This window comes from Schistocerca piceifrons, chromosome 4 (genome assembly GCF_021461385.2).
Source record: "Schistocerca piceifrons isolate TAMUIC-IGC-003096 chromosome 4, iqSchPice1.1, whole genome shotgun sequence".
Lineage (NCBI taxonomy): Eukaryota > Metazoa > Arthropoda > Insecta > Orthoptera > Acrididae > Schistocerca > Schistocerca piceifrons.
In genome coordinates, this window is record NC_060141.1 from 141,922,023 (window position 1) to 141,943,257 (window position 21,235).

The 21,235-nt window shown below is 37.3% G+C and overlaps 1 protein-coding gene across 1 annotated transcript in view; it reads right to left on the reverse strand.

The window, feature by feature from the left end:
* Window positions 1–2,057: 2,057 nt before the first annotated feature.
* The window catches only part of LOC124796407 (nucleoporin Nup43), a 213,555-nt gene continuing 194,377 nt past the window's right edge, over window positions 2,058–21,235 (reverse strand). Inside the window, exons 7-8 of the mRNA XM_047260584.1 lie at window positions 17,668–17,787; window positions 2,058–2,322 (exon numbers count right to left, since the gene is read on the reverse strand). Of these exons, the coding sequence (XP_047116540.1) occupies window positions 2,138–2,322; window positions 17,668–17,787 (305 nt within the window). The 3' untranslated portion in view covers window positions 2,058–2,137. The remainder of the gene's footprint in view (window positions 2,323–17,667; window positions 17,788–21,235) is intronic.

Here is a 21,235-nt window from a genome sequence, read left to right on the forward strand (position 1 = left end):
AAGCAATTGCACTTGCTTCCCACTTCGAGGATCAAAAGAAACAAAGTAATGCTTAGGCACAATGGAGAAAATGTGGTAATAATTAAGCAACACATCTGTATGCTTTTGACAGACTTATTCTTTTTCTTACGAATCCAAGCAAAGGCGCATGTGTGACGGTACATGATTTTCACGATTTTAATTTAAGGAGAGCCTCATGGATTTCTTTGATTTAAAATTTCTATACTTTCAACATTATATATGAATGAATAAATGTTATAAATTGTTTGACATAACATGAATAAGAATTACATAAGGTTTCAATTTTGATAACCAATGATTTATTTACATACGAGAGTAAGTTTCTACTTGTGTTCTGTAATTTCTGTTTGAGGTATTTGTTGGTCATCCTGCAGTGTTGTGGACAGAGTGACAATGCTACGATGTCACAATAGGGGTACATGAGAGACCTCGATGTCACCATTGCACTGAATACTTCAAGCGCAGAGGCCTTCCTTGAGAAATGTTAAATGTCAGGAGACAGAGAGAGAGAGAGAGAGAGAGAGAGAGAGAGAGAGAGAGAGAGAGAGAGAATTGTCTGTCACATAAAATCGTTTATGTTGACGAGGTCTACGTATCCAAAATACAACACTTACACTGTTTGTTATATGAAATTCGCCAGTTACTCTTTGCAGTAAACTTGAATAACATCAGCAGGTCTATATTTAAAAGAATAAAGTGGATAAATGTTCTGCAGGTCCAGAAGACATAATTTTATCCCCCTGGACCATCACAAAAGGTTAAAAGTACTTTTGGACTATGAATATTTATTGTTTGGTTGATGTTTCACAGTAGTGATGACATCATTCATCTATGGGGAGAAATATGTAGTGTAACATACCACTTTGGTGAAGGGATATCTGCACAAGCATCTTTCAAGCCAACGAAGGATAATAACCACTATAGAGGGTTTATTTCTGTAATGAATTAGTTAAACTACTGTTCGATGTGTTTTATTTATGTGCTCGTGTTACATAATGGATGGATGCAGCACATCTGCAACCTGTGACAAAACTAAACATCGTACAACATTCGTAGTACCTGCTGACTGAGCAGTTCATTTGGTGTCGTCGGGTCTTCCCTCGGAGGTATGGTGCAGGCCAGGACAACACATATGATGTCACAGGGAAAATAGAAAACTTGTTGTATACTCACTCAATTGGAATCTGTTAAATAAGACAGACTGCTTCTGGACTTAGTCCTTATCAATGTAATTGTGATGTTCCGAATACTGATGCAACTTTATAATTTACGTTCATTGTAAACAAGCATACAATATATGAAACACTGTTCGTGAGAAGCCTCATATTTATTTTGAGGATTGAGTGTCGGGTTGGCACTCTTAACTTCTAGAAGAAAATGCAGCTATTTGAGAAACAAAGTTCGATTAGAAGAGCGTGGCAAGTGCGCCAGAATAGTAAGTATTAGCCCCTGATCAGACATTATTTCATCACTCAATGTCACAGTAAAGAACCAGTGGAAAATCAAACACATTAGAATAGCAGGGGTGGACCTACAGACTACAGGATGAGAGAAGAGCCGCAACAGTGTAACGGGACTTAATGTGGCTGCTTAACGTGCTTTCCACAGTAGTCACATAAAACAGTTCTGTTACAGCTCCTATAGCAACATATAACTGTTGCCCAAGTTGTAGGCAGCTATGGCTCTACAGCAGTACTGGTAACTTTTCACACACCACACTTCAAAGTGGGCGACAGTACTACCAGCTCTCAGCCTACCTCTTTCACAGTATGGAGTACAGTATTCTAAGGCTATCCATCACCCCTCCCCAGTGCCTATACACTGCATTTTGTACCAACATTTGAAAACCTCTGAATCATCCTGTCAATCTCCTATCCCAACTAACCACTGTTTGCAAGGTTGTCACGGAGAAGATGTCAACACTAGTAGTATCAGTATATAATATTATAAAGTGTGCTGACAATTACTGCAAACAAGTATTCCATTCAAGATAGAAGACTACGATAGAAGACTACACCTAATGAAAACCCAGCAACTAATGACAAAGTATTTTTAATGTGCTTGTGAAATACAAATATTTGAGTACAAATCAACATTTTAATAAATAATTGTTAATTTACTGATACACACTTGTATTCTTACATATGTACACGGCCTCATTGTCACAACCAAATATAACATTTGCCTTGCTCACATCAAGGGAGTTGATAGGTTTATGCAGCTGTGGCATCAGTGCATATATCTGAATTCTTTGCTTTGCTACTGCACCACTAACCCACGGGCTTTCTTCTGCAGTCATATCTGGGGAAGAAAAATGAAAATACAACAATCATGTCATTTTGATTTAACATTAGGTAAGGAGCTATAAATGAAAATAAAATAAAATTGTCAACAGGGGGGAAGAGGGGGCGGAGGAGGGGGGGGGGGGGGAGAGGGGAGGAGGAAGAGAGGTGGGGTCAACCTACTCGAACTTTAGAGGGGGTAGAGAGAAATCCCTGAGAATTTCTGACTAGTATTACAAATTACCAAGTGAATATATTCATTTCATTGTTGTATATCATAAATAGAGCCTGGATTTACACACATACATTTGAAATAATTTGCTCTTTGGAGAGTAATTTGTATTTTGAAGATTTCTATTATATAACTGCATAAATTTAGACCAGTGGTCATCAAACTACTGGGCGCACATAGCCCGAATGAATATTCATTAAGCCCATGGTTCTCAGCTGTATTTTATAATAATATTCATGTAGCAACTAGCAACTGAATCCAAAAACATCAACAAACATTAATAGCTTGTTATGAGAGTAGTTTTCTCACTCAGTAACAAATAAAAATAGTTACAGAGGCAGTAACATTTTAGGATGTGCTCAATTTTAATTGATGGTGAATTTTGCCATGAGCTAGGTAAAGTTGGCCACTTACCTCAGGCCAGAGCTGTAAGTAGCACAGAACCTGCAGGGTTAGAGGATGTGAGAGTGGTAATGTTTGACTGTTTATTTACCACTACTGAGAACTCACAAGCACGTGCAACTCACGCCAATCAGTTGCTGTGGTATAAACTTCAGACAGAACTAACATTGACTCATGAGTGATCATTATAGAGACGGTCATCTTCAATTGTGATGCTTATTTGTAACAAGGAAAATGAAATTAAATTAAGGCTGTTGTAATACAAAACAATGAGCAGAAATAAAATGACATTCAAAACATTAAGTAATCACTTGGGACAACATTGGGGCACTGCGGGTGGCAGCTATTTGACACAGTCAACACCAAGCATTCTCGGATGGTGCAGACTTTTGACGGCCAGTACGTGGAGGCGGCTGGCAACTTATTGCACCCTTACTATAGCTAGTCTATTGAGGCTGATAACATAGTAATTTATGTACGTTACTGAGTAATAATAAGATTGGTAAATGAGCAGCCAGAGGTGCCTTCCCCCAATACCAGTATAGGCTCTAGAGTAAGAAAGGTTTAATGACCACCGATTTACGCATTTATATGGCCCTCAAGGGTCTCAGTTTGGCTCAGTAGATGCAGGCAGAAATCAATATACCTCATGCCAATAAATTTAAATAAAAACAGGACCTACTCTTGTTAAGTTATGCTGCCCCATATATGGATGAAGACGTCAGGAAAGCAATTAAATTATGTTATCCTAACCTAAACCACGTTACACAATTAGGACATGTGCTATATTGTGTAGCTGAAACAGTGTGACTGCGCTGATATCCTCCACAAACAAGGTAAACAGATGCACAAAAAACAAACTCTGACAGCATTAAGTCAGTCATCTGTATGCTGACTCTTTTTTCCCTATTGAACGTATCCTTGGAAGCACCTGTCCATGTTGCTGCACTTGCATATCTACAGTCAGATTTATCTTTGTCACAACCTATTTTAATCAGATGGGGCATTAGGATAAATGCCATCATCTTTCACTGTGATGATTCTGATGAAATTTTGTTGCTAATAGACCATAAATTACTGTACATTTATTGAAATTCATATCTGTTTCCTTCATACTATTGAAAATCTAAGTTACTGCTCCCTTGATTGGTGTTTTTTCCCCTTTCTAATTCTGGCTCATAGACACTTTCAAAGCCACTAAAGCAGCTTGCAGAAGTGGCATTCAAGAAGCCAGATCTGATCTACATCAGGTCGAATTTTGCACATTTGCCTGTGGCCGTATCAAAGTTGGAAGTTTGTGGAATCTTTGACAATTATTGAAGATAGTGAAAAATCTTTTCACGCATTGTACTGAAAAGTCAGTGTTGCAGCCTAAGATACAATGAACAAAGTTATCAGATCAAATCTCGATTTTGAGTTTATGGAGATGACAAAAAATATATTGTGGCAAAAATGTAAAAGACTTTCAATTTGATCTGACTTTGTCCAAAATGTATCCACTGAAGTATGCACCAGACACTTCTGACATAGACAGGTGATTTTCTATGCACAAAAATGTTTTGTCTGATTAAGCCTAACTGAAGAAAATTTGGAGAAACTGGTTGTTGTGTACTGAATTGAATAGTATGCATCTCTTGGTCTCCCTCAACAATTTTTATACCACCCCCCTCCCCCAATACAAAATTGGTGATCCCTTGATGTCTATCAATTGATCCCTTCTTCTATTCAGGTTGTGCCCTAAACTAATTTTCTCCCCAAATCTGCTCAATATCTCCACATTAATTACATGATTACCCAGCTAATTTTGAACATTCTTCTGCAGCATCACATTACAAAACCTACTATTGTCTTACTGTCTAAACTGTTTGTCTTCCATGTTTCACTTCCATACACAGCTACACTCCAGACCTTCACAAAAGACTTCCTAACATGTAAGTCTATATCCAATGTTAACAAATTTCTCCTCTTCAGAAACACTTTTCTTGCCACTACCAGTCTACATTTTATATCCTCTCTACTTTAACCATCAGCAATTATTTTGCTGCGCAAATAGCAAACTCATCTGCTACTTTAAGTGTCTCTTTTCCTAATCCAATTCCCTCAGCATCACCTGATTTAATTTGACTACATTCCATTAGCCTTGTTTTGCTGTTGATGATGTTCATCAGACCTTGCAAGACACTGTCAATACTGTTCAACTGCACTTCCACAAGTCCTTTGCTGTCTCTGACAAAATTACAATGTCACTGGCAAACTTAAAAGTTTTTATTTATTCTCCCTGAACTTTAATTCCTACTCCAAATTTTTCTTTGGTTTCCTTTACCACTTGCACAATGCACAGGTTGAATAACATCAGGATACACTACAACCCTGTCTCACTGACTTCTCAACCAGTGCTTTCCTTCCATGCCCCTCTACTATTATATCTGCCATCTGGTTTCTGTACAAGGTGTAAATAGCCTTTCACTATTTGTATTTTATCACTGCAACCTTTAGAATTTCAAAGAGAGAGTTCCAGTCAACTTTCTCAAAAGCTACTCGAAGCCTACAAATGATACAAACGTAGGTTTTCCTTTCCTTAACCTACTCCCGGAGCCTTGTTTCAACCTAAGTCTTTCAGTGCTGAGTCAAACTCTTCTTGTAATATCATATCTCCCACTTACCTTCACCTATGTTCTCTTCCATTTCTACAATACCACCTTCAAGATCATCTCCCTTGTATATAGTACGTAAACATAGGCTATGAGAAAGGAGTGAAAGAGGAAACCAGCAGGTAGAATGTAGCACAGAGCATAATTTAATCATCACAAAAACTTGGTTCAAGAATCTTGAAGAGAGGTTGTATTCTTGGGAGAGACCTGGAAACACTGGAATATTTCCGGCTGATTATACGAGTTAATGGTAAGATAGAGATTTTGGAGCCAGATTTAAAATTGTAAGACATTTCCATATGCAGACGTGGACTCTGACCACAATTTATTGGTTATGAACTGTAGATTAAAACTTGAGAAATTGCAAAAAGGTAGGAAATTAAGGAGATGGGACTTGGATAAGTAAAAAGTACCAGAGGTTGTTGAGAGTTTCAGAGGGAGCATTAGGCAATGGTTGACTAGAACAGAATAAAGGAATATAGCAGGAGTTGAAGAGCTGTTTTAAGAGATGAAATAGTGAAGGTAGCAGTGGATCAAACAGGTAAAAAGATGAGGCCTAGTAAAAATCTTTGGCTAACACAGGAGATATTGAATTTATATTATGAATGGAGAAAATATAAAAATGCAGCAAATGAAGCTGGTGAAAGAGAACACACATGGCAAGCAAGCAGCCTTATACAACATAATATAATTTTCTGCTACAAAAATAAACTCTTCAAATACTACTTGCAATTACAAGTAATGTGTACTTACACAATAGAGTGTAATGATTCGAGAATTTCTGTGTAAATTCTAGAACCATTCACCCTTCAACCGACTCAAACACACAATATTCTGGATATGAGTGTGGGATGGTAGAATCCTACCTACTGCGTGTCACATATTTGTGTGTGCAGGTTTAAAATCACTCGCGGGAAGAAAGTAGACGCGGTGGTCAGACGGTACCGACAAGTACCTGTTGGGCAACCCATAGATGTTTTAGTGAGTGTGTAAGGAAGACCCATGGAGTTTATATGCAGCCCTGCACTTACTGCGTCATTGGCTATTATTATTAAAACAAGAAAAAGTACTTGTGTAGACTCTTGACGCAAGAACATTAGAACATGGCGACCTGTGTGAAAGGACTGAGAAAACAGGACTTTTATGTCAAAAACGAGAGAAGTAGCTGTTATGTATTGCCATAGCACCCAAACATAAAAAGACAAGGGAACTACTCTAGGACATTGTAATATGTTCCAGTATCCAATGGAGCAAAATTTAAATGGAAAAACATTGAAGAAATGAAAAATTCACAACAATAAAAATAGTAAAGAAGATTTTGACATATTTCTCTAAGTAGTAGTACACACAGAACGCTTCAGCTAAGAAGATCCAGTGCAGGGAGTATACAGCTCTCACACACATCGCGCGGATGCAGACGCTGAAACCAACATACATTCGACGCCGCAGACACCAGCTGCTGTTCACTAGTGCTGACCTAACTCCACAGCTGCTCACCTACGCAACGAGAATTCTACACTGGGTGAGCGTGAAACAAAACTTGATTACTTTATTATGAAGTGGTACAAGATACTGTTGAGTGAACTGTTATTGTGTAATTATCATATTTAAAGTTAGTTTTCAATGTTTACAAGAGCTAAGGCATATAAAAGTACGGAAAATATACAACAGGTTGGGGAAACTCAAGGCCCAGCTATGGCCATGATGATTAGCAAAGAAGTGCCTGACTAGGCTGAGTTGATAAATTTAATCAAAGCTCGAGTCTTATGAGTTAAACTCATTAAATTCTCAATTAAAGGCTCAGAGTGTGACTCTTAGTAAAGAAGTAGACTTGATAAATTCTCAATTAAATACACAAACGACAAATTTAGGTTTGTTAAACACCAAAGTCCACTCTCAAAGCAAGGAATTTAGTAATCTAGGCGAAGGCATGGGTACTTTGAAGACTGAATTCGACACCATAAGTAATAAAGTAGAGAATTAAAAAGCAGATTTAAAGAACGACTAGAGAAATTCCTTGACCACTCATATAAATCATATGTTTACCGACATTAGTCAGAAACAGAATGACACTTTTCAAGATTTATTGAAAATGTTAGAAGTTGACATTGAGAACAAATGTAATAACATAGAATTAGAACTTCTCGAAAAGTTAGGATCTTTTGAAAACAGGTACAATATTAAATATAATGATGTAAGACAGGGAATGAACACTTTGAAAGAGTGGGTAGATAAGCATAATGAATTAATGCCAATCATTCAATCGCAAATTACAGGTGTCAATACACGGGTAAATAATGCAGAAAGGAATTTCAAAGGGAAAATAGCTAACTCCAATATTATAAAATAATTAGTTTGAAGGAACAATTTGGAGATATTATAGAGCAAAAGGTTACCTAGGGCATAACATCTGGAAACGTATCGCCTATTCCTTCTTCTGAACTTAATGATACCATGAAGGGTATGGACGACCTGTGGAGAGAAATTAAGCTTATCCAAGACAAAGTAGAAAAAAGGGTAACTTCAACTAATGTTGTGTTAGCTAGTGAAGCACTGACTAATTTGCAATGGGAAGCTAATTCAGGGTTATCTAGACAATTCCCTAAATTTAAGCCAGATGTACATCTGACCCACTTCTTAAAAAAGATTAAACCAAGCTTTGTCAAAAAATTGGGAAGCTTACAAGATCAAATTTGCTGTGGAGTACCTTCTAGTGGAAGCATCAGAATGGGGAACAGTAAATACTGAAAATTTTTCCTCTTGGGAAGACTTTCAAAAGACATTTAAAGAGAAGTACTGGTCTGCCAGTGCTCAAGAAAAGCTAATATACGATCCATGGGACCTAAAATATTATAATAATACTTGGGGCACTATGAGGAAATATTTCAACTGGCATTTAACATTAGCAAAGTATTTAGATAAGGCAATGGAAGAAGAAGGATTAGTATGTATTTTAATTAGACGATTGCCAATCTTTGCGAGAAAAGACATCTTATGTATTGTTTGGAAAACGATAGAAGAGGAGTTGTCTTTTGTTGACGCACTTGATGCAATAAATAAGGACCGCAACGAAACTTTACACCAAAGTGAAAGTTCAAACTATAAAAGAAATAGCGGAAATAATTTTAAAACCATGAGGCAAACTTAGCACAAGTACACCAGTACAATAAGAAAAGTTGTAGTGACAATTGTCAAAAGAAGTATCCACATTCAAATTTAGATCCAGCAGCTTCTCAAGAATTTGTACCGAGTAACCATAAAACACAGAATGGGAATGTAGTATCTCATTTCAGTAACCAACCCATAATTGTGAATACAACGTTCATCGACCTGGATCCAGGGCCGGGGCCCAGGTCGAGGAGATACATTAGGAGGCTTTATTCCACGTATGTATGTTAACTTTACACACAAAATACCCAGAAAGGAATGGCTGCTGCTTGAAGAACCAAGCTTAGCCACTAATAACCCACAACCTATAATAGCAGGGACAGTGGAAAATTCCAAGGTTAACATATTTATAGATTTTGGAAGTGAGGTATCACTCATGTCAAAACGCATTTTTTAATTCACTACAGAATAAACAGCACTTACCATTTTTGCCAGTGACTGGAGTATACATAATTGGGATAACGGGAACAAAAGTAAACTTGTAAAATACGACTCTCAAGGGAACTGCAGTGTTGGAAATATGTAATTTCGTCAAACACTATTAATAGTAGAGAATATTAATAGAGATGTACTATTAGGTTTAGATTGGTTGTTAGACTTTAAAGTCACCTTAAACTCTGATGATCATCATCTTTGTTTTGGTAGAGGGGACAGTAGATGCTGGGCACCATTTGTGACAAATGGTCACATTGAGGGACAAACAACTGAGTGTCAGTATCTGTGATTAACAGCTACAGCTCAATTATCACCAAAATTCAACAATGTGGATCAAGGAACACATCAAACTGATGTACAAGACAAAGTTAATGAATCCCGAATATTAACCGATCAACAAAGGCGAGATTTATATAAAATTTTAATGGAGTATGAAGGGGTGTTTTCCGATTATCCAGGTAACATCAGTGACTATATCTGTAAGTTCAAAATCAAAGATGACACTCCATTCTTTTGCAAACCGTATCCAATATCAGGGAGTTTGAAGGAAGCAGTTTGGGATGAGATTAACAAAATGATTGATGATAATATTATATAACGAAGTTCCAGTGTAATGAATAATCCTCTGGTCATGGTGAGGAAAGCTACATGCAGGGTATGATTAGTCTTAGACGCTCTCACCTTGAATCGACATATAGAGACAGAGAGAGATCGACCGATTAATATCGATTAATTGTTATCCAAATTTGAAAAGGCAAGATTCTTTAGCACAATGGACTTGACCACGGGGTATTGGCAGATAAAATTACATCCAAACTCCAAGAAGTATACAGCCTTTCTGTTTGATGGAAAACCTTATCATTTCAATGTATTGGCATTCGGACTTAATATCTCTGTGTCCTTATTTATATGTGCATTAGATGAAGCACTAAGGAGAGACTTATTGAAGGATTTGATAATATACGTAGACGATATCCTAATACTAGTAGCTACTTGGGAGGAATATTGTCTAGCTTTGTGCAAAACTGAAAAAATTTATAGAGGAAGGTATTACGGTGAAGCTGTCAAAATTGTTTTTTGTGCACCAAGAACTTACGTTCTTAGGTCATATTATACGGGTAAAGGGAATTAGACCAGACCCTGAATGCATAAAAGCTATCAAAGAATGTCCGCACCCCAGAAATGTAAGACAATTAAAAGGATTTATAGGTATGGCTGGATACTATCGATGGTACGTAAAAGGGCAAGAGTTAAATGACCCAAGAATTTTACGTTTATTAATAAAGGGAGTACCATTACATGGGATCAAGGTGCAAATGATGCATTTGAAAACGTTAAAAGAACGCTTGTTGAGTCACCCAAGTTACACCATCCAATTATGGGCGAACTGTTTAAACTTTCGACAGATGCATCTGATTATGGTGTTGCTGCCGAACTTCGGGCGAATGGGATCCAAGTGATGTAGAACACAGAACCATAGCTTTTGCTAGCCGTAGCCTAAATAAGCACGAACTAAATTACACAGCTACCGAAAAGGGAACTATTGGCAATTATGTGGAGTATTCAAAAGTTTCAAACACTAGTATGGGGATCAGAAATCCATATTTATACAGATTATCAAGCTTTATCTTTTCTTATGAATAGTCGATTACTACACAGTAGGTTGATGCGATGGATGCTTTTCCAACAGGAATACGATACAAGATATGATACGTAAAAGGTTCTGAAAATATTGTACCTGATGCTTTATTGAGGCGAACCATAGGAACAGAAGAATTAAAACATATGGAAGACCCCGGTATTATTTTTGCCATTAATTTTAGTCAGTAGAATATCATAACTTCACTGTAAAGGGGATTGCTCAACCATCATGATCCTTATTTCACAGAAATATTTTCTATCTGTATCCAGAACATATTACCTCCTAATCAATTAGGAATATGGAAAATTATAGGTCATAACTTGTTTTGGAGCGACAGCGTAACATCACAGTGTTGGTGCTTGTGTATTCCGAAGGTAGTGGAAGACGCACTTGTGTGGTATGTTCATACAGGATATGGACACTTTGGTTTCAAAACGAGTATAGCCCATATGAATAAATTTTATTATTTTAAGATGCTAGGACACAGAATAGCATCTTTGATAAGAACTTGCGAAATTTGCCAGAAAGTGAAAGAGAATAATACTCATATGAAATACAAAATGTATCCTATTATTCTTAAGTCATTGCACAATCTCAGAGCGGCAGATTTTTTTGGACCAATCCTATAAGGAAAGGGAGGAGTATCATACATTTTGGTCATCATAGAATGATGGTCAAAATATGTTAAACTATAGCCCATTAAAAGAGCAAATACACAGATGGTTATACACTGTTTGCAACGATACATTCTAGAAGTAGGTAAAAAAAATTGGAAAAACGGTTTCTTACGGGTAATGGAGCACAATTTGAGTGTAACGAATTTAGAGAATTCCTAGCATTGGAAGGTGTTCAGCAAGTGTTAATATCCAATTATAACCTGTCATCAAATCCATGTGAGCGAGTAAAGAAGGAAACTGGAAAATTATGTCGTACTTACTACCATGAAAAACATATTTCATGGGCAACAAAAATTAAGGACTTTGAACTTATCCCAAATGAATTACCCCATTTATCAACTGCGTTGACACCTTTACTAGTTATAGGCAAACCTTTTGTAGGAGAACCTCTAATTAAGTGTTTTAATTGGCCTGAACAACCTAGTGTCAATTATGAAGTAAATCAGGAAATAGTTTCTAAAAATTTAATTGAAAAGGCGCTACAAGGAGTAAGTAAGCATAACGAAAAGGCTGTGGAACCTCAGTACCAAGTCGATGACCTGGTTCTTATAAAACAACATCTTCCCAGCTCGACTCTGAAGAAGACTCTTAAGTTTTTCCAAAAATATGAGGGACTGTACCAGGTACAAACAATGGTCCACCCTAACACATTATTTTTAATAGATCCCACAACTGGATTAGAGAGGGGTAAATACAATGTAAAGGATGTAAAATTTTATATCCCCCAGGGATGTTAACATTCTGAGTTAACGGGTGGAGTAACGACTGACGGATCCCAAGTTGTTTTTGGTGTTTTTTCCAAATAAGTTTCCTGTACCAAATTCCTTTAAAATCTAGAACTATTCTATAAACGTATTGCTTAGAAAACCAGATATGACTATGAAATAGAGACCAACTTAAGAGAATCAAGAAAAAAGTGATATCTAGATGAAATAAACTAAATAGAATATTATATTTATGGAAAATATAATAAGATGTGACCAGCAGAACAACTGTTATACCGAAGGGTATAGCTTTTCTATTTTGTATAGAGTATTTTATACCTTTTATGACATGTGATATAGATGGGAGGGTTTGTATAAATTTTGAAAGGGGTGGGTATTGCAGTTAAAAGCATGATTTACAAGAACAGATAAATCATGACCAACACAAAACACCCATCACACCTTTCAGATTTCCTTCGGGGACCTCAAAGGGTGAAGGTGGGACAAATCCATTCTGTAGGGGATGATTTAACACCAAATCTCCTCCAGCGTCTCACTGAAGTACCTGAGGGGTAGGGATCGTAGGGAATGGAAGGGTTTCCTGTCTTTGGGGCTGTCTTCTTTCTCTTCTTTGATCCTAGCATACATATCTGTTTTTTACTTTCTTACTTCTCATTTGAGGACCTTTCTATTCTTTCCCTCTTTCCATATTCACAAACTTCTATCACTGAGGTCCTTCCTTATTTCTGTGGTTACTAAAAACCTAAATCTTATCTTTAGATAAGAGAATCAGACTACACAAACACACATCCACATATACACAATTATACACTTCTACACACAAATTAAATCACATAAGAGGAAGCTTGTCACAATATGAGAACCACAAGGTGTTGTAGGGAAAATGTGCGTACATATGGATTTATGCGGACATATGTAGGAAGCTATGATGGGTATACATCAAATAAACATAAGAAGAGGTGCACATACATAACGAACAATTATGGAGTAGTAATAAGTAATGGATAAATAAGAAAGAGGCGTGGAAAAAAAAAAAAGAAAAGGGAAAGTAGGAGAAGAATTAGTCATGTTGATCATTGAGAAATGTCAGCGTAATGAATACTCTGATGAATTGAAGGATAGTGGGACGTAAATAGTATATGTTGACATAGTATCTATTGAAAATATAGAAGTTGATAAGGAGAGAAGGACTCTAGGGAGTAAATGATATATTAAAGAATGAATGCGAAGATTAAGATAGACTTATAACTACCAGAAGATACTTAATTATGGTATACATATAAGTGTTTACTAGGGTACTGAACCGTGAGGCTTACTCAGGAAGGATAAGGGGGGCGTACCCAGCATTCACCGAGTATAAAGGGCAGGCATACCTATGTGGAGATAGCACGATCTGTGGCCTAAAAAATAGAGATGTTTTGTATGGGGCGTATCTACCAGAATGGAAAGAGGAAGTGCTCTCATAAGGTCAACCCACAAGCAAGGAATAGGTACTGATCCTAGGAGAAGGGAACAGTGTCATGACAAAAGTCACAAATTTTATAGGGATTATTCTGGGAAGTGTGAATTCTATGAAAGACTAGCATTATTATGTTTCATGGAACTAAATGAGAGTCAAGAGAACACTTTAATTTTGTCCAGAGTTCCACCAAGCTACAAATAATGAAAATAGTACATACTAGGAAAAAGGTAGTACAAAAGATAAGAATAGAAAATAGTTTACTTATGTGTCATGAGTCTTCACAATTCCTAAATATTAGTAAAGCTGACTAAAACCACGAGTAAATGCTCATTTCTTAATAAGAAAGTAAAATAAGATTCTACAACCACTCAGCCTTCTACAGTCTCGAACACACAATATTCTGGATATGAGTGTGGGATGGTAGAATTCTACCTACTGTGCTTCACATGTTTGCGTGTGCAGGTTTAAAATCAGTTGCGAGAAGAAAGTAGATGCGGCAGTCGGACGGCACCGACAAGTACCTGTTGGGCAATCCATAGATGTTTTAGGGAGTGTGTAAGGTTAGAACCATGGAGTTTATATGCAGCTCTGTGCTTATTGTGTCATTGACTATTGTTATTAAAACAAAAACAGTTGAATAAAGTACTCTTGTAGACCCTTGACACAACCTTGTTAGAAACAAGACTCTTTATGATTATGTTAAGAAAGGTCATGGTATCCAAGCCAATTTCTTTTAACTTTCACTCAATGTGTTTCTAACGTCCGACTGTACAAGAAACTCGCAGAAAGTTACATACTCACATGGAAAGTGAGATTTTTATTGTGTATGGAGGTCAAATATATCGTTAGTTGATGAAAAATAAAGTTTGTATGTCTACTTATTTCATAAGTAGACAGAGTCTAAAAGTTCCTGTACCTAGTGTTATTCGACGGAGAAGAAGTCACGAGGGTTCCAGTAGCCAGCTATTCAGTACAGAAGAAAGGCTGCAAATTCCAGGTAAGTCACCTCGTAAAGAAGTGGAAGGTGGTTTGGGGGAGTAAGCTGATATAACCCAAATCCACACTCGCACTGTAAGTAGTGAGAACATTATAAGATATATTTTGGAATGTTTCATTTATGCGATTTCCAGTCACATAAAAGGTCTATTTAGAAATTTTGAAAGGTAAAAATTTTGGTCTTTGTATGATAAATTTTGAAACATGGTAGTTTGCACAATGCCACTTTGCATTCACTACACTGGTGGCTTGCGTCTTTGTGCCATACTTTCCCAGTAAGCTTTTTGCCTCTCAGAGAACACACTATGCATTGTTTTTGTGTCTGTTTCTTGCCTATTTCTGTCTCAATCTTTCCCAGGAAAAGGTTTCCAGTTGATAGTCTGGAGAGTCCCGGTGTACCAGGTTGTGGTTGAAGATCTGTGATGTTGTGAGGCATTTCCCAATTACCTTGTTGTACAATATACTTGAATTTATTATCACCATTAGTATTCTGTGGAATGACAACTTTCTCCACCACTTCACTGTTTGATGCTCAAAAGCCCTGTATGATAGTCGTTGGTCTGGTAAATCAACACCCAACTTGTTTTTATTATAGTCCACCACACAGGCTCATTTTGACTTCTCTCTGCTTCTCTAATCAATAAACATCACAATCTCAGCAGCGTGCCTTTTACTTATCATGTGCACATTTCTTTTGTCCTTCCAACAGAATGCCAAAATATTTCCTTTAAGCCTAAAAATTAGTTCACCTCGCTGAAGTTTCTGATCTTTTATAGCAAAAGGTAATCCCTGTCTAGATTTTCTTGTAGTTCCCACAAGAGCAGTTTTTGCAGCTTCCAGTTCTGACGCAAGGGCTGGACTGGTGTAGAATCTGTCTGTAAACAAAGTATAACCTTTTCTTGACAGATTCCCAAGCAATGTCTTTACGAGTGTCACTGTGTCAAACCTCTCACCTGCATAAACAGAAAAATTCCAGATGTAACCTGTCTCTGACCCTGACAACGTGCACAGTTTTATCATATTTATTTGGCTTCTGTGGCATGCACTGCTTGAAATACACACGGCCACGAAATTTGCACATGGCTTCATCAATTGTAACGTTTTGAGAGGGTGTATATGCTCCCTGGAAATTAGGAGACACCATATCCAGGAGGGGTCTCACCTTGTGCAGTGGGTCATAGCCAGCTTCTCCATTTTTTTTTAGCAACTGAATTGTCTCTATGTGAAAGGTTCTCAAAATAGAAAGAAACCTGTCATGTCTCAGGATGTTTGGACAGAAATTACATGACACAACAGGATTCTTGGACCAGTGCTCTCGTGTATGGGGTCTCACACTTACACACATATGGACTACAATTGCCAGAAACTTTCTTATTTCTACGACAGTGCCTCTTTTCCACTTTGACAGTGAGCAGGTAGGAGAAAGGGAATTTGTGTTTCGTAATTTCCTTATGCTTTGTTGTGCATACAGATTAGTTTGCTGCTTTATATGATTCACCATACTGTCTGTAAGTAAACACAAAAAGAAGTTTAGGGGTGTGCTGTTCTGGTCTAGACTGGTAAGGTTGCGCTTTCCAGAGTGACCCGAGAACGGATAGATATTTGGCACATGAACAATTGTAGTCCAGCCTTCCTCAGAACTGGTACGGCGCGAAGTTCTCGGTCTCACATTCACTCTTGGTCACCCACGCACTTCAGGTGTGGTATCACCAGGGACATGCTTCTGAAGAACTTGGACACTTGCTCTCCTCGTCTAAATTTACCATAAAAGTAGTATTTGCAAATAAAATCACTAACTACAGTAGTAATGTACTGAAAGCTCTTTCAATTGAAATCTGAATAAAAATATTGCTTATTTTGTTATCTGCATTCCTTATCTGAAGACTCAGAATCTTCTTCTTGAATATAGTCTACGTCATCATGAGAATCAAGCAAATCATCATCCTCCGAAAAATCATCACTTTCTTCAAACTCGCACGATTTCATTATCCATCAAACCATCTTCGCCATGACGATGCAACAGAGTGCACATGCAACAGAATATTCCCACTCGCAAAGCCTCACAAAAAAAAAAAAAAAAAAAAAAAAAAAAAAAAAAAAAAAAAAAAAAAAAAAAAAAAAAAAAAAAGTGGTTCTCCCTTGTTCAGCATGCCTGCATTATCTAGTGTCAAATACTTCAACTATAGCCTCTGCCATGCCTCCCAGACCATTAGGAGCCTTATGAACATGTAAAGGGAGGAAGGGGAAGATCGAGCACATGCGCCTGTAAAATTATGGGCGGTGGATTTTTGGGTTGGTCAGGCGCGCCCGTATTTTTATGGGCATCGGCTCCAAAGTATTAATGACAATACTACTGTCACTTGTTTGTGTATGCAGCTTGAATCAGTAATTAAATGCTGCCTCACAGCAGGAAGGTCTCTGAATTCATACGTGAGAATTTCCTGTTTCAAGTATGTTTCAACGTTAACACTTGGTTGAAAGTAACTTGCAACTGTCCCCTCACAACAAAATTACATGTTACCCCCTTCCTTTGCATCTTGTCCTGTGCCTAATGACGCTACAATGAAGTTTACGATCCCTTTGGAATCACTGCTTATTTTATTTCTGACTTTACAGTATACTAATTAATACTTCAATATACTTATCCTTTTTAAATTTAATTATCTTTCTTATGAGCAATCAAAACCACTTGCTTCATGGCAAAAGTTCATGATCGGAACAACTACAAGAGGCAGGCAAATGAAAATGACACAAAATGGAAAAACAATAAACTAAACTGTTTACTATTTCAAAAGTTATCACCGTAACAGTTAATACATTTACCACAATGTGAGACAAAACAGTCAACACAAGAGTGCATCAAAAGTGAGAATAAATTGCTACAATTTTCATAAGCATGCTTCCAAAACAAATAAATTGCTTATCCACTACCGATCTACTTTCATCATGAGATATACTGCAAAAGATAACAAACCTGTCATCTTTGTGAGCTGAGAGACTCTACTTCCTTCAGTTTTCCAGTGCCATATACCACCATCAGCAGAACATGAGAATAAATGTTCAGGGCGATCAGGATGGAATTCCAGATCTTTTACTGAAACAAGAGGAAAATAAATACGGGAAGAAGACTAATTACTCAACTTGAAAATATTAATTGAATTTGACCAACATACAAATGTAAAGAACATATGTTGAGCTTTTAGAAAACTTTCTTCTATAAAATATACACATTACAACTAAAAGTCTTAAATAATTTTTAGTAATCTGACAAACTGCATTTGGGACTAAGTTTGATGTTTTAGTGCAGCAGCACGTTTCTTTCAGCACGACCAAGAAATATGAAATAAGGTAGAAGACTACTTGTTGTGCAAGCTAAGATTTATTTAGTTCACTTGTCTTTGTATACAGTGCAACTTTTTGGCCATTTCACTACATGTAATTTAAGACCCTTCATTGGTGTTACTGTAATCGGAGGACAGGTACATGTAAGCATTTTTGCGTGTACTAAATGTTTGTTGCGACAGGTCTTGGTTTAACATGGGGACCTTACAGATTGGCCCCTCTTCAATTTTATTCATATGTATAAGATTGAAGGTCAGTGCCTAGACATCAATTTTTAAAGTCAGTATGACAAACTTTTCGAAACATCTCAAAAAATTGTCTTTGAAGATTTTGGAATGTCCCATACTTATTTTTCTGCCACTACTGCTGTTGAGACTGAAACAAGAAATTTGTAGCTGCATTTCGTAACTACTGTTTCTTTCTCCTGCAACTTACTTACAATTACGGTAAAAGACACAATTGTGCCTTCTTTTTGCATTTTATAACTTTAAAATGCAAATTCAGGCAGTCTGCAGCACAGCTGTTATTCATTTGTTTGTTCTGAGGTATGAAGATTAGCATCTCCAAAACGAAAGTAATGTCAGTGGGAAAGAGATATAAACGGATTGAGTGCCAAATAGGAGGAACAAAGTTAGAACAGGTGGATGGTTTCAAGTACTTAGGATGCATATTCTCACAGGATGGCAACATAGTGAAAGAACTGGAAGCGAGGTGTAGCAAAGGTAATGCAGTGAGCGCTCCGCTACGATCTACTCTCTTCTGCAAGAAGGAAGTCAGTACCAAGACTAAGTTATCTGTGCACCATTCAATCTTTCGACCAACTTTGTTGTATGGGAGCGAAAGCTGGGTGGATTCAGGTTACCTTATCAACAAGGTTGAGGTTACGGATATGAAAGTAGCTAGGATGATTGCAGGTACTAGTAGATGGGAACAATGGCAGGAGGGTGTCCACAATGAGGAAATCAAAGAAAAACTGGGAATGAACTCTATAGATGCAGCAGTCAGGGCGAACAGTCTTAGATGGTGGGGTCATGTTACACGCATGGGAGAAGCAAGGTTACCCAAGAGACTCATGGGTTCAGCAGTAGAAAGTAGGAGGAGTCGGGGCAGACCAAGGAGAAGGTACCTGGATTCGGTTAAGAATGATTTTGAAGTATTAGGCTTAACATCAGAAGAGGCACCAATGTTAGCACTGAATAGGAAATCATGGAGGAATTTTATAAGGAGGACTATGCTCCAGACTGAACACTGAAAGGCATAATCAGTCTTAAATGATGATGATGATGATGATCTGAGGTGCCAGCAACCATTCTCTAACTGTTGTTTGTTACAAAGCTGCACAGTAGTAAGTTACATACACTGGTGTCCAAAATTACTGATATTTTGCAAAGGCTGCATTTATTTTGGCACAAAAAAGGATAATCAGGTGACAATAAGGCAGAAACAATATAAAGAATACAGAATCTAAACAACTTTAACATGCATAATGGTAGACAAAAATATTCTTCATTTTTTCCAACTTAATGTATTTACACACACATTCAGACAACTGGTTAATGTGCTCACTCTGGGATGTGACAACCTCCGACAGCAATAAAGCCTGACAAATGATGGGACACACTGTGAATGATGTCATCAATCTGATAGTGAGGCAACAACGACCATTCTTCCTGCAGCACAGTTCGCAAGTCTTGGAGAGTGGTTGGTGGATGCTGCAGTGATGCAACCTGTATCCCTAGTGCATCCCAAAGATGCCGTATGGGATTCAAATTGGGAGTGCAAGCAGGCCATGCTATGCGTGCAATATCTTTCATTTCCAACAAAGACATCAACCATGCATGCTCTACGAAGTTGGGCATTATCATCCTGCAATACGAAGTCTGGGTCCACAGCACCACGCTACAACCACACGAGGTTCCAAGATCTCATTATGATACCTGACAGCAATTAAAACCTTGCCAATTTAACAGCACAATTTCGTGAAGTGTTCGAGTGGTCAACAAAATCCCTGCTCACACCATTCAGGAACATCCTTAATATCAGTCTCTTTCCACACTGGTTGGGTTCTGAAATCGTGTTCCACATTCCATCAACATGCGAATATCAAGACTCACTGTCCAGACCAAATCGGGAGTCATTCTGGGAAAAGAACATTGACTAACTGTTCTACCGTCCAGGTGGCATGTTGACGGCTCCAGTCTAGACTTTCCCTTCGGTGAAGACGTGTCAGAGGTACAGGTCTCCAACAATCAAGGCCACTCTGCCGAAGTTTTCTATACACCGTTTGCCTCAGTTCAACACTTGAAGTGGATGCTGCGAGGTCAAATGCCAGTTACCGTTGTAATGGGGCTCCCTTTTCTAAATTAACTTTTTTTTTGTAGAAGTAGCTCATACCAGGATTAATCCCGAATCTGGTGTAGGTGAACATTCTTGGCTGTTTCACTGAAAGAATTTCATTTGATTTTGTATACGATGTATTATATTTCAGACTGAAACGTATAAAAAGAAATTAATTAGTTACACTCTGTATGTACAATTAAAATTACTCTCCTTGTAGAAATATTTGATATTACGAAATTTCTGGTATACTTAAAATTCATATTGTTAATTGCACAGTCTAATGCAAATTATTAAATTTATTTCTGGACTCATTTATAAAACAGTGTTATATCTTGGTGATAATTCTTCTTTTGTCAAGAAAGTTTGTAAACTCTTTTGAATATTGTGAGTTCGGCAGAATGTTAGTAGTAGTGGGCAGGCCTCTAATGAAGACAAGACGTATTTTTTTTTTTTTTTTTTTTTTTTTATGACTGACACTAACAATGTAATTTGGAATATTAAGTGTAAATTGTAAAGATGGTGTGATATTGAAAAATGTGGCAAAGAATAAAATTCAAGAATAATACCGCCAATCTTCATGAGTTATTTAGTCATCAGAAACCCACAACATTATAAATCAAAACTTCAGCCTCAAGAATGTATCCCTAGATGCAAGAATTGGAGCCAACTACAAGGGAAAATGAAGATAAGTAAAAAGTTTTTCTTTTGTAAACCTTACACCTCTTGAAGCTTTTGAAACTAATGAAGGCACTAAGAAAAATTTAATAGTGATGTGTGGGAGGCTAAGATTACACAGTGCAGTACTAAGGTGGTACCGTTGTGACCTCACAGTTCTCTCTCTCTCTCTCTCTCTCTCTCTG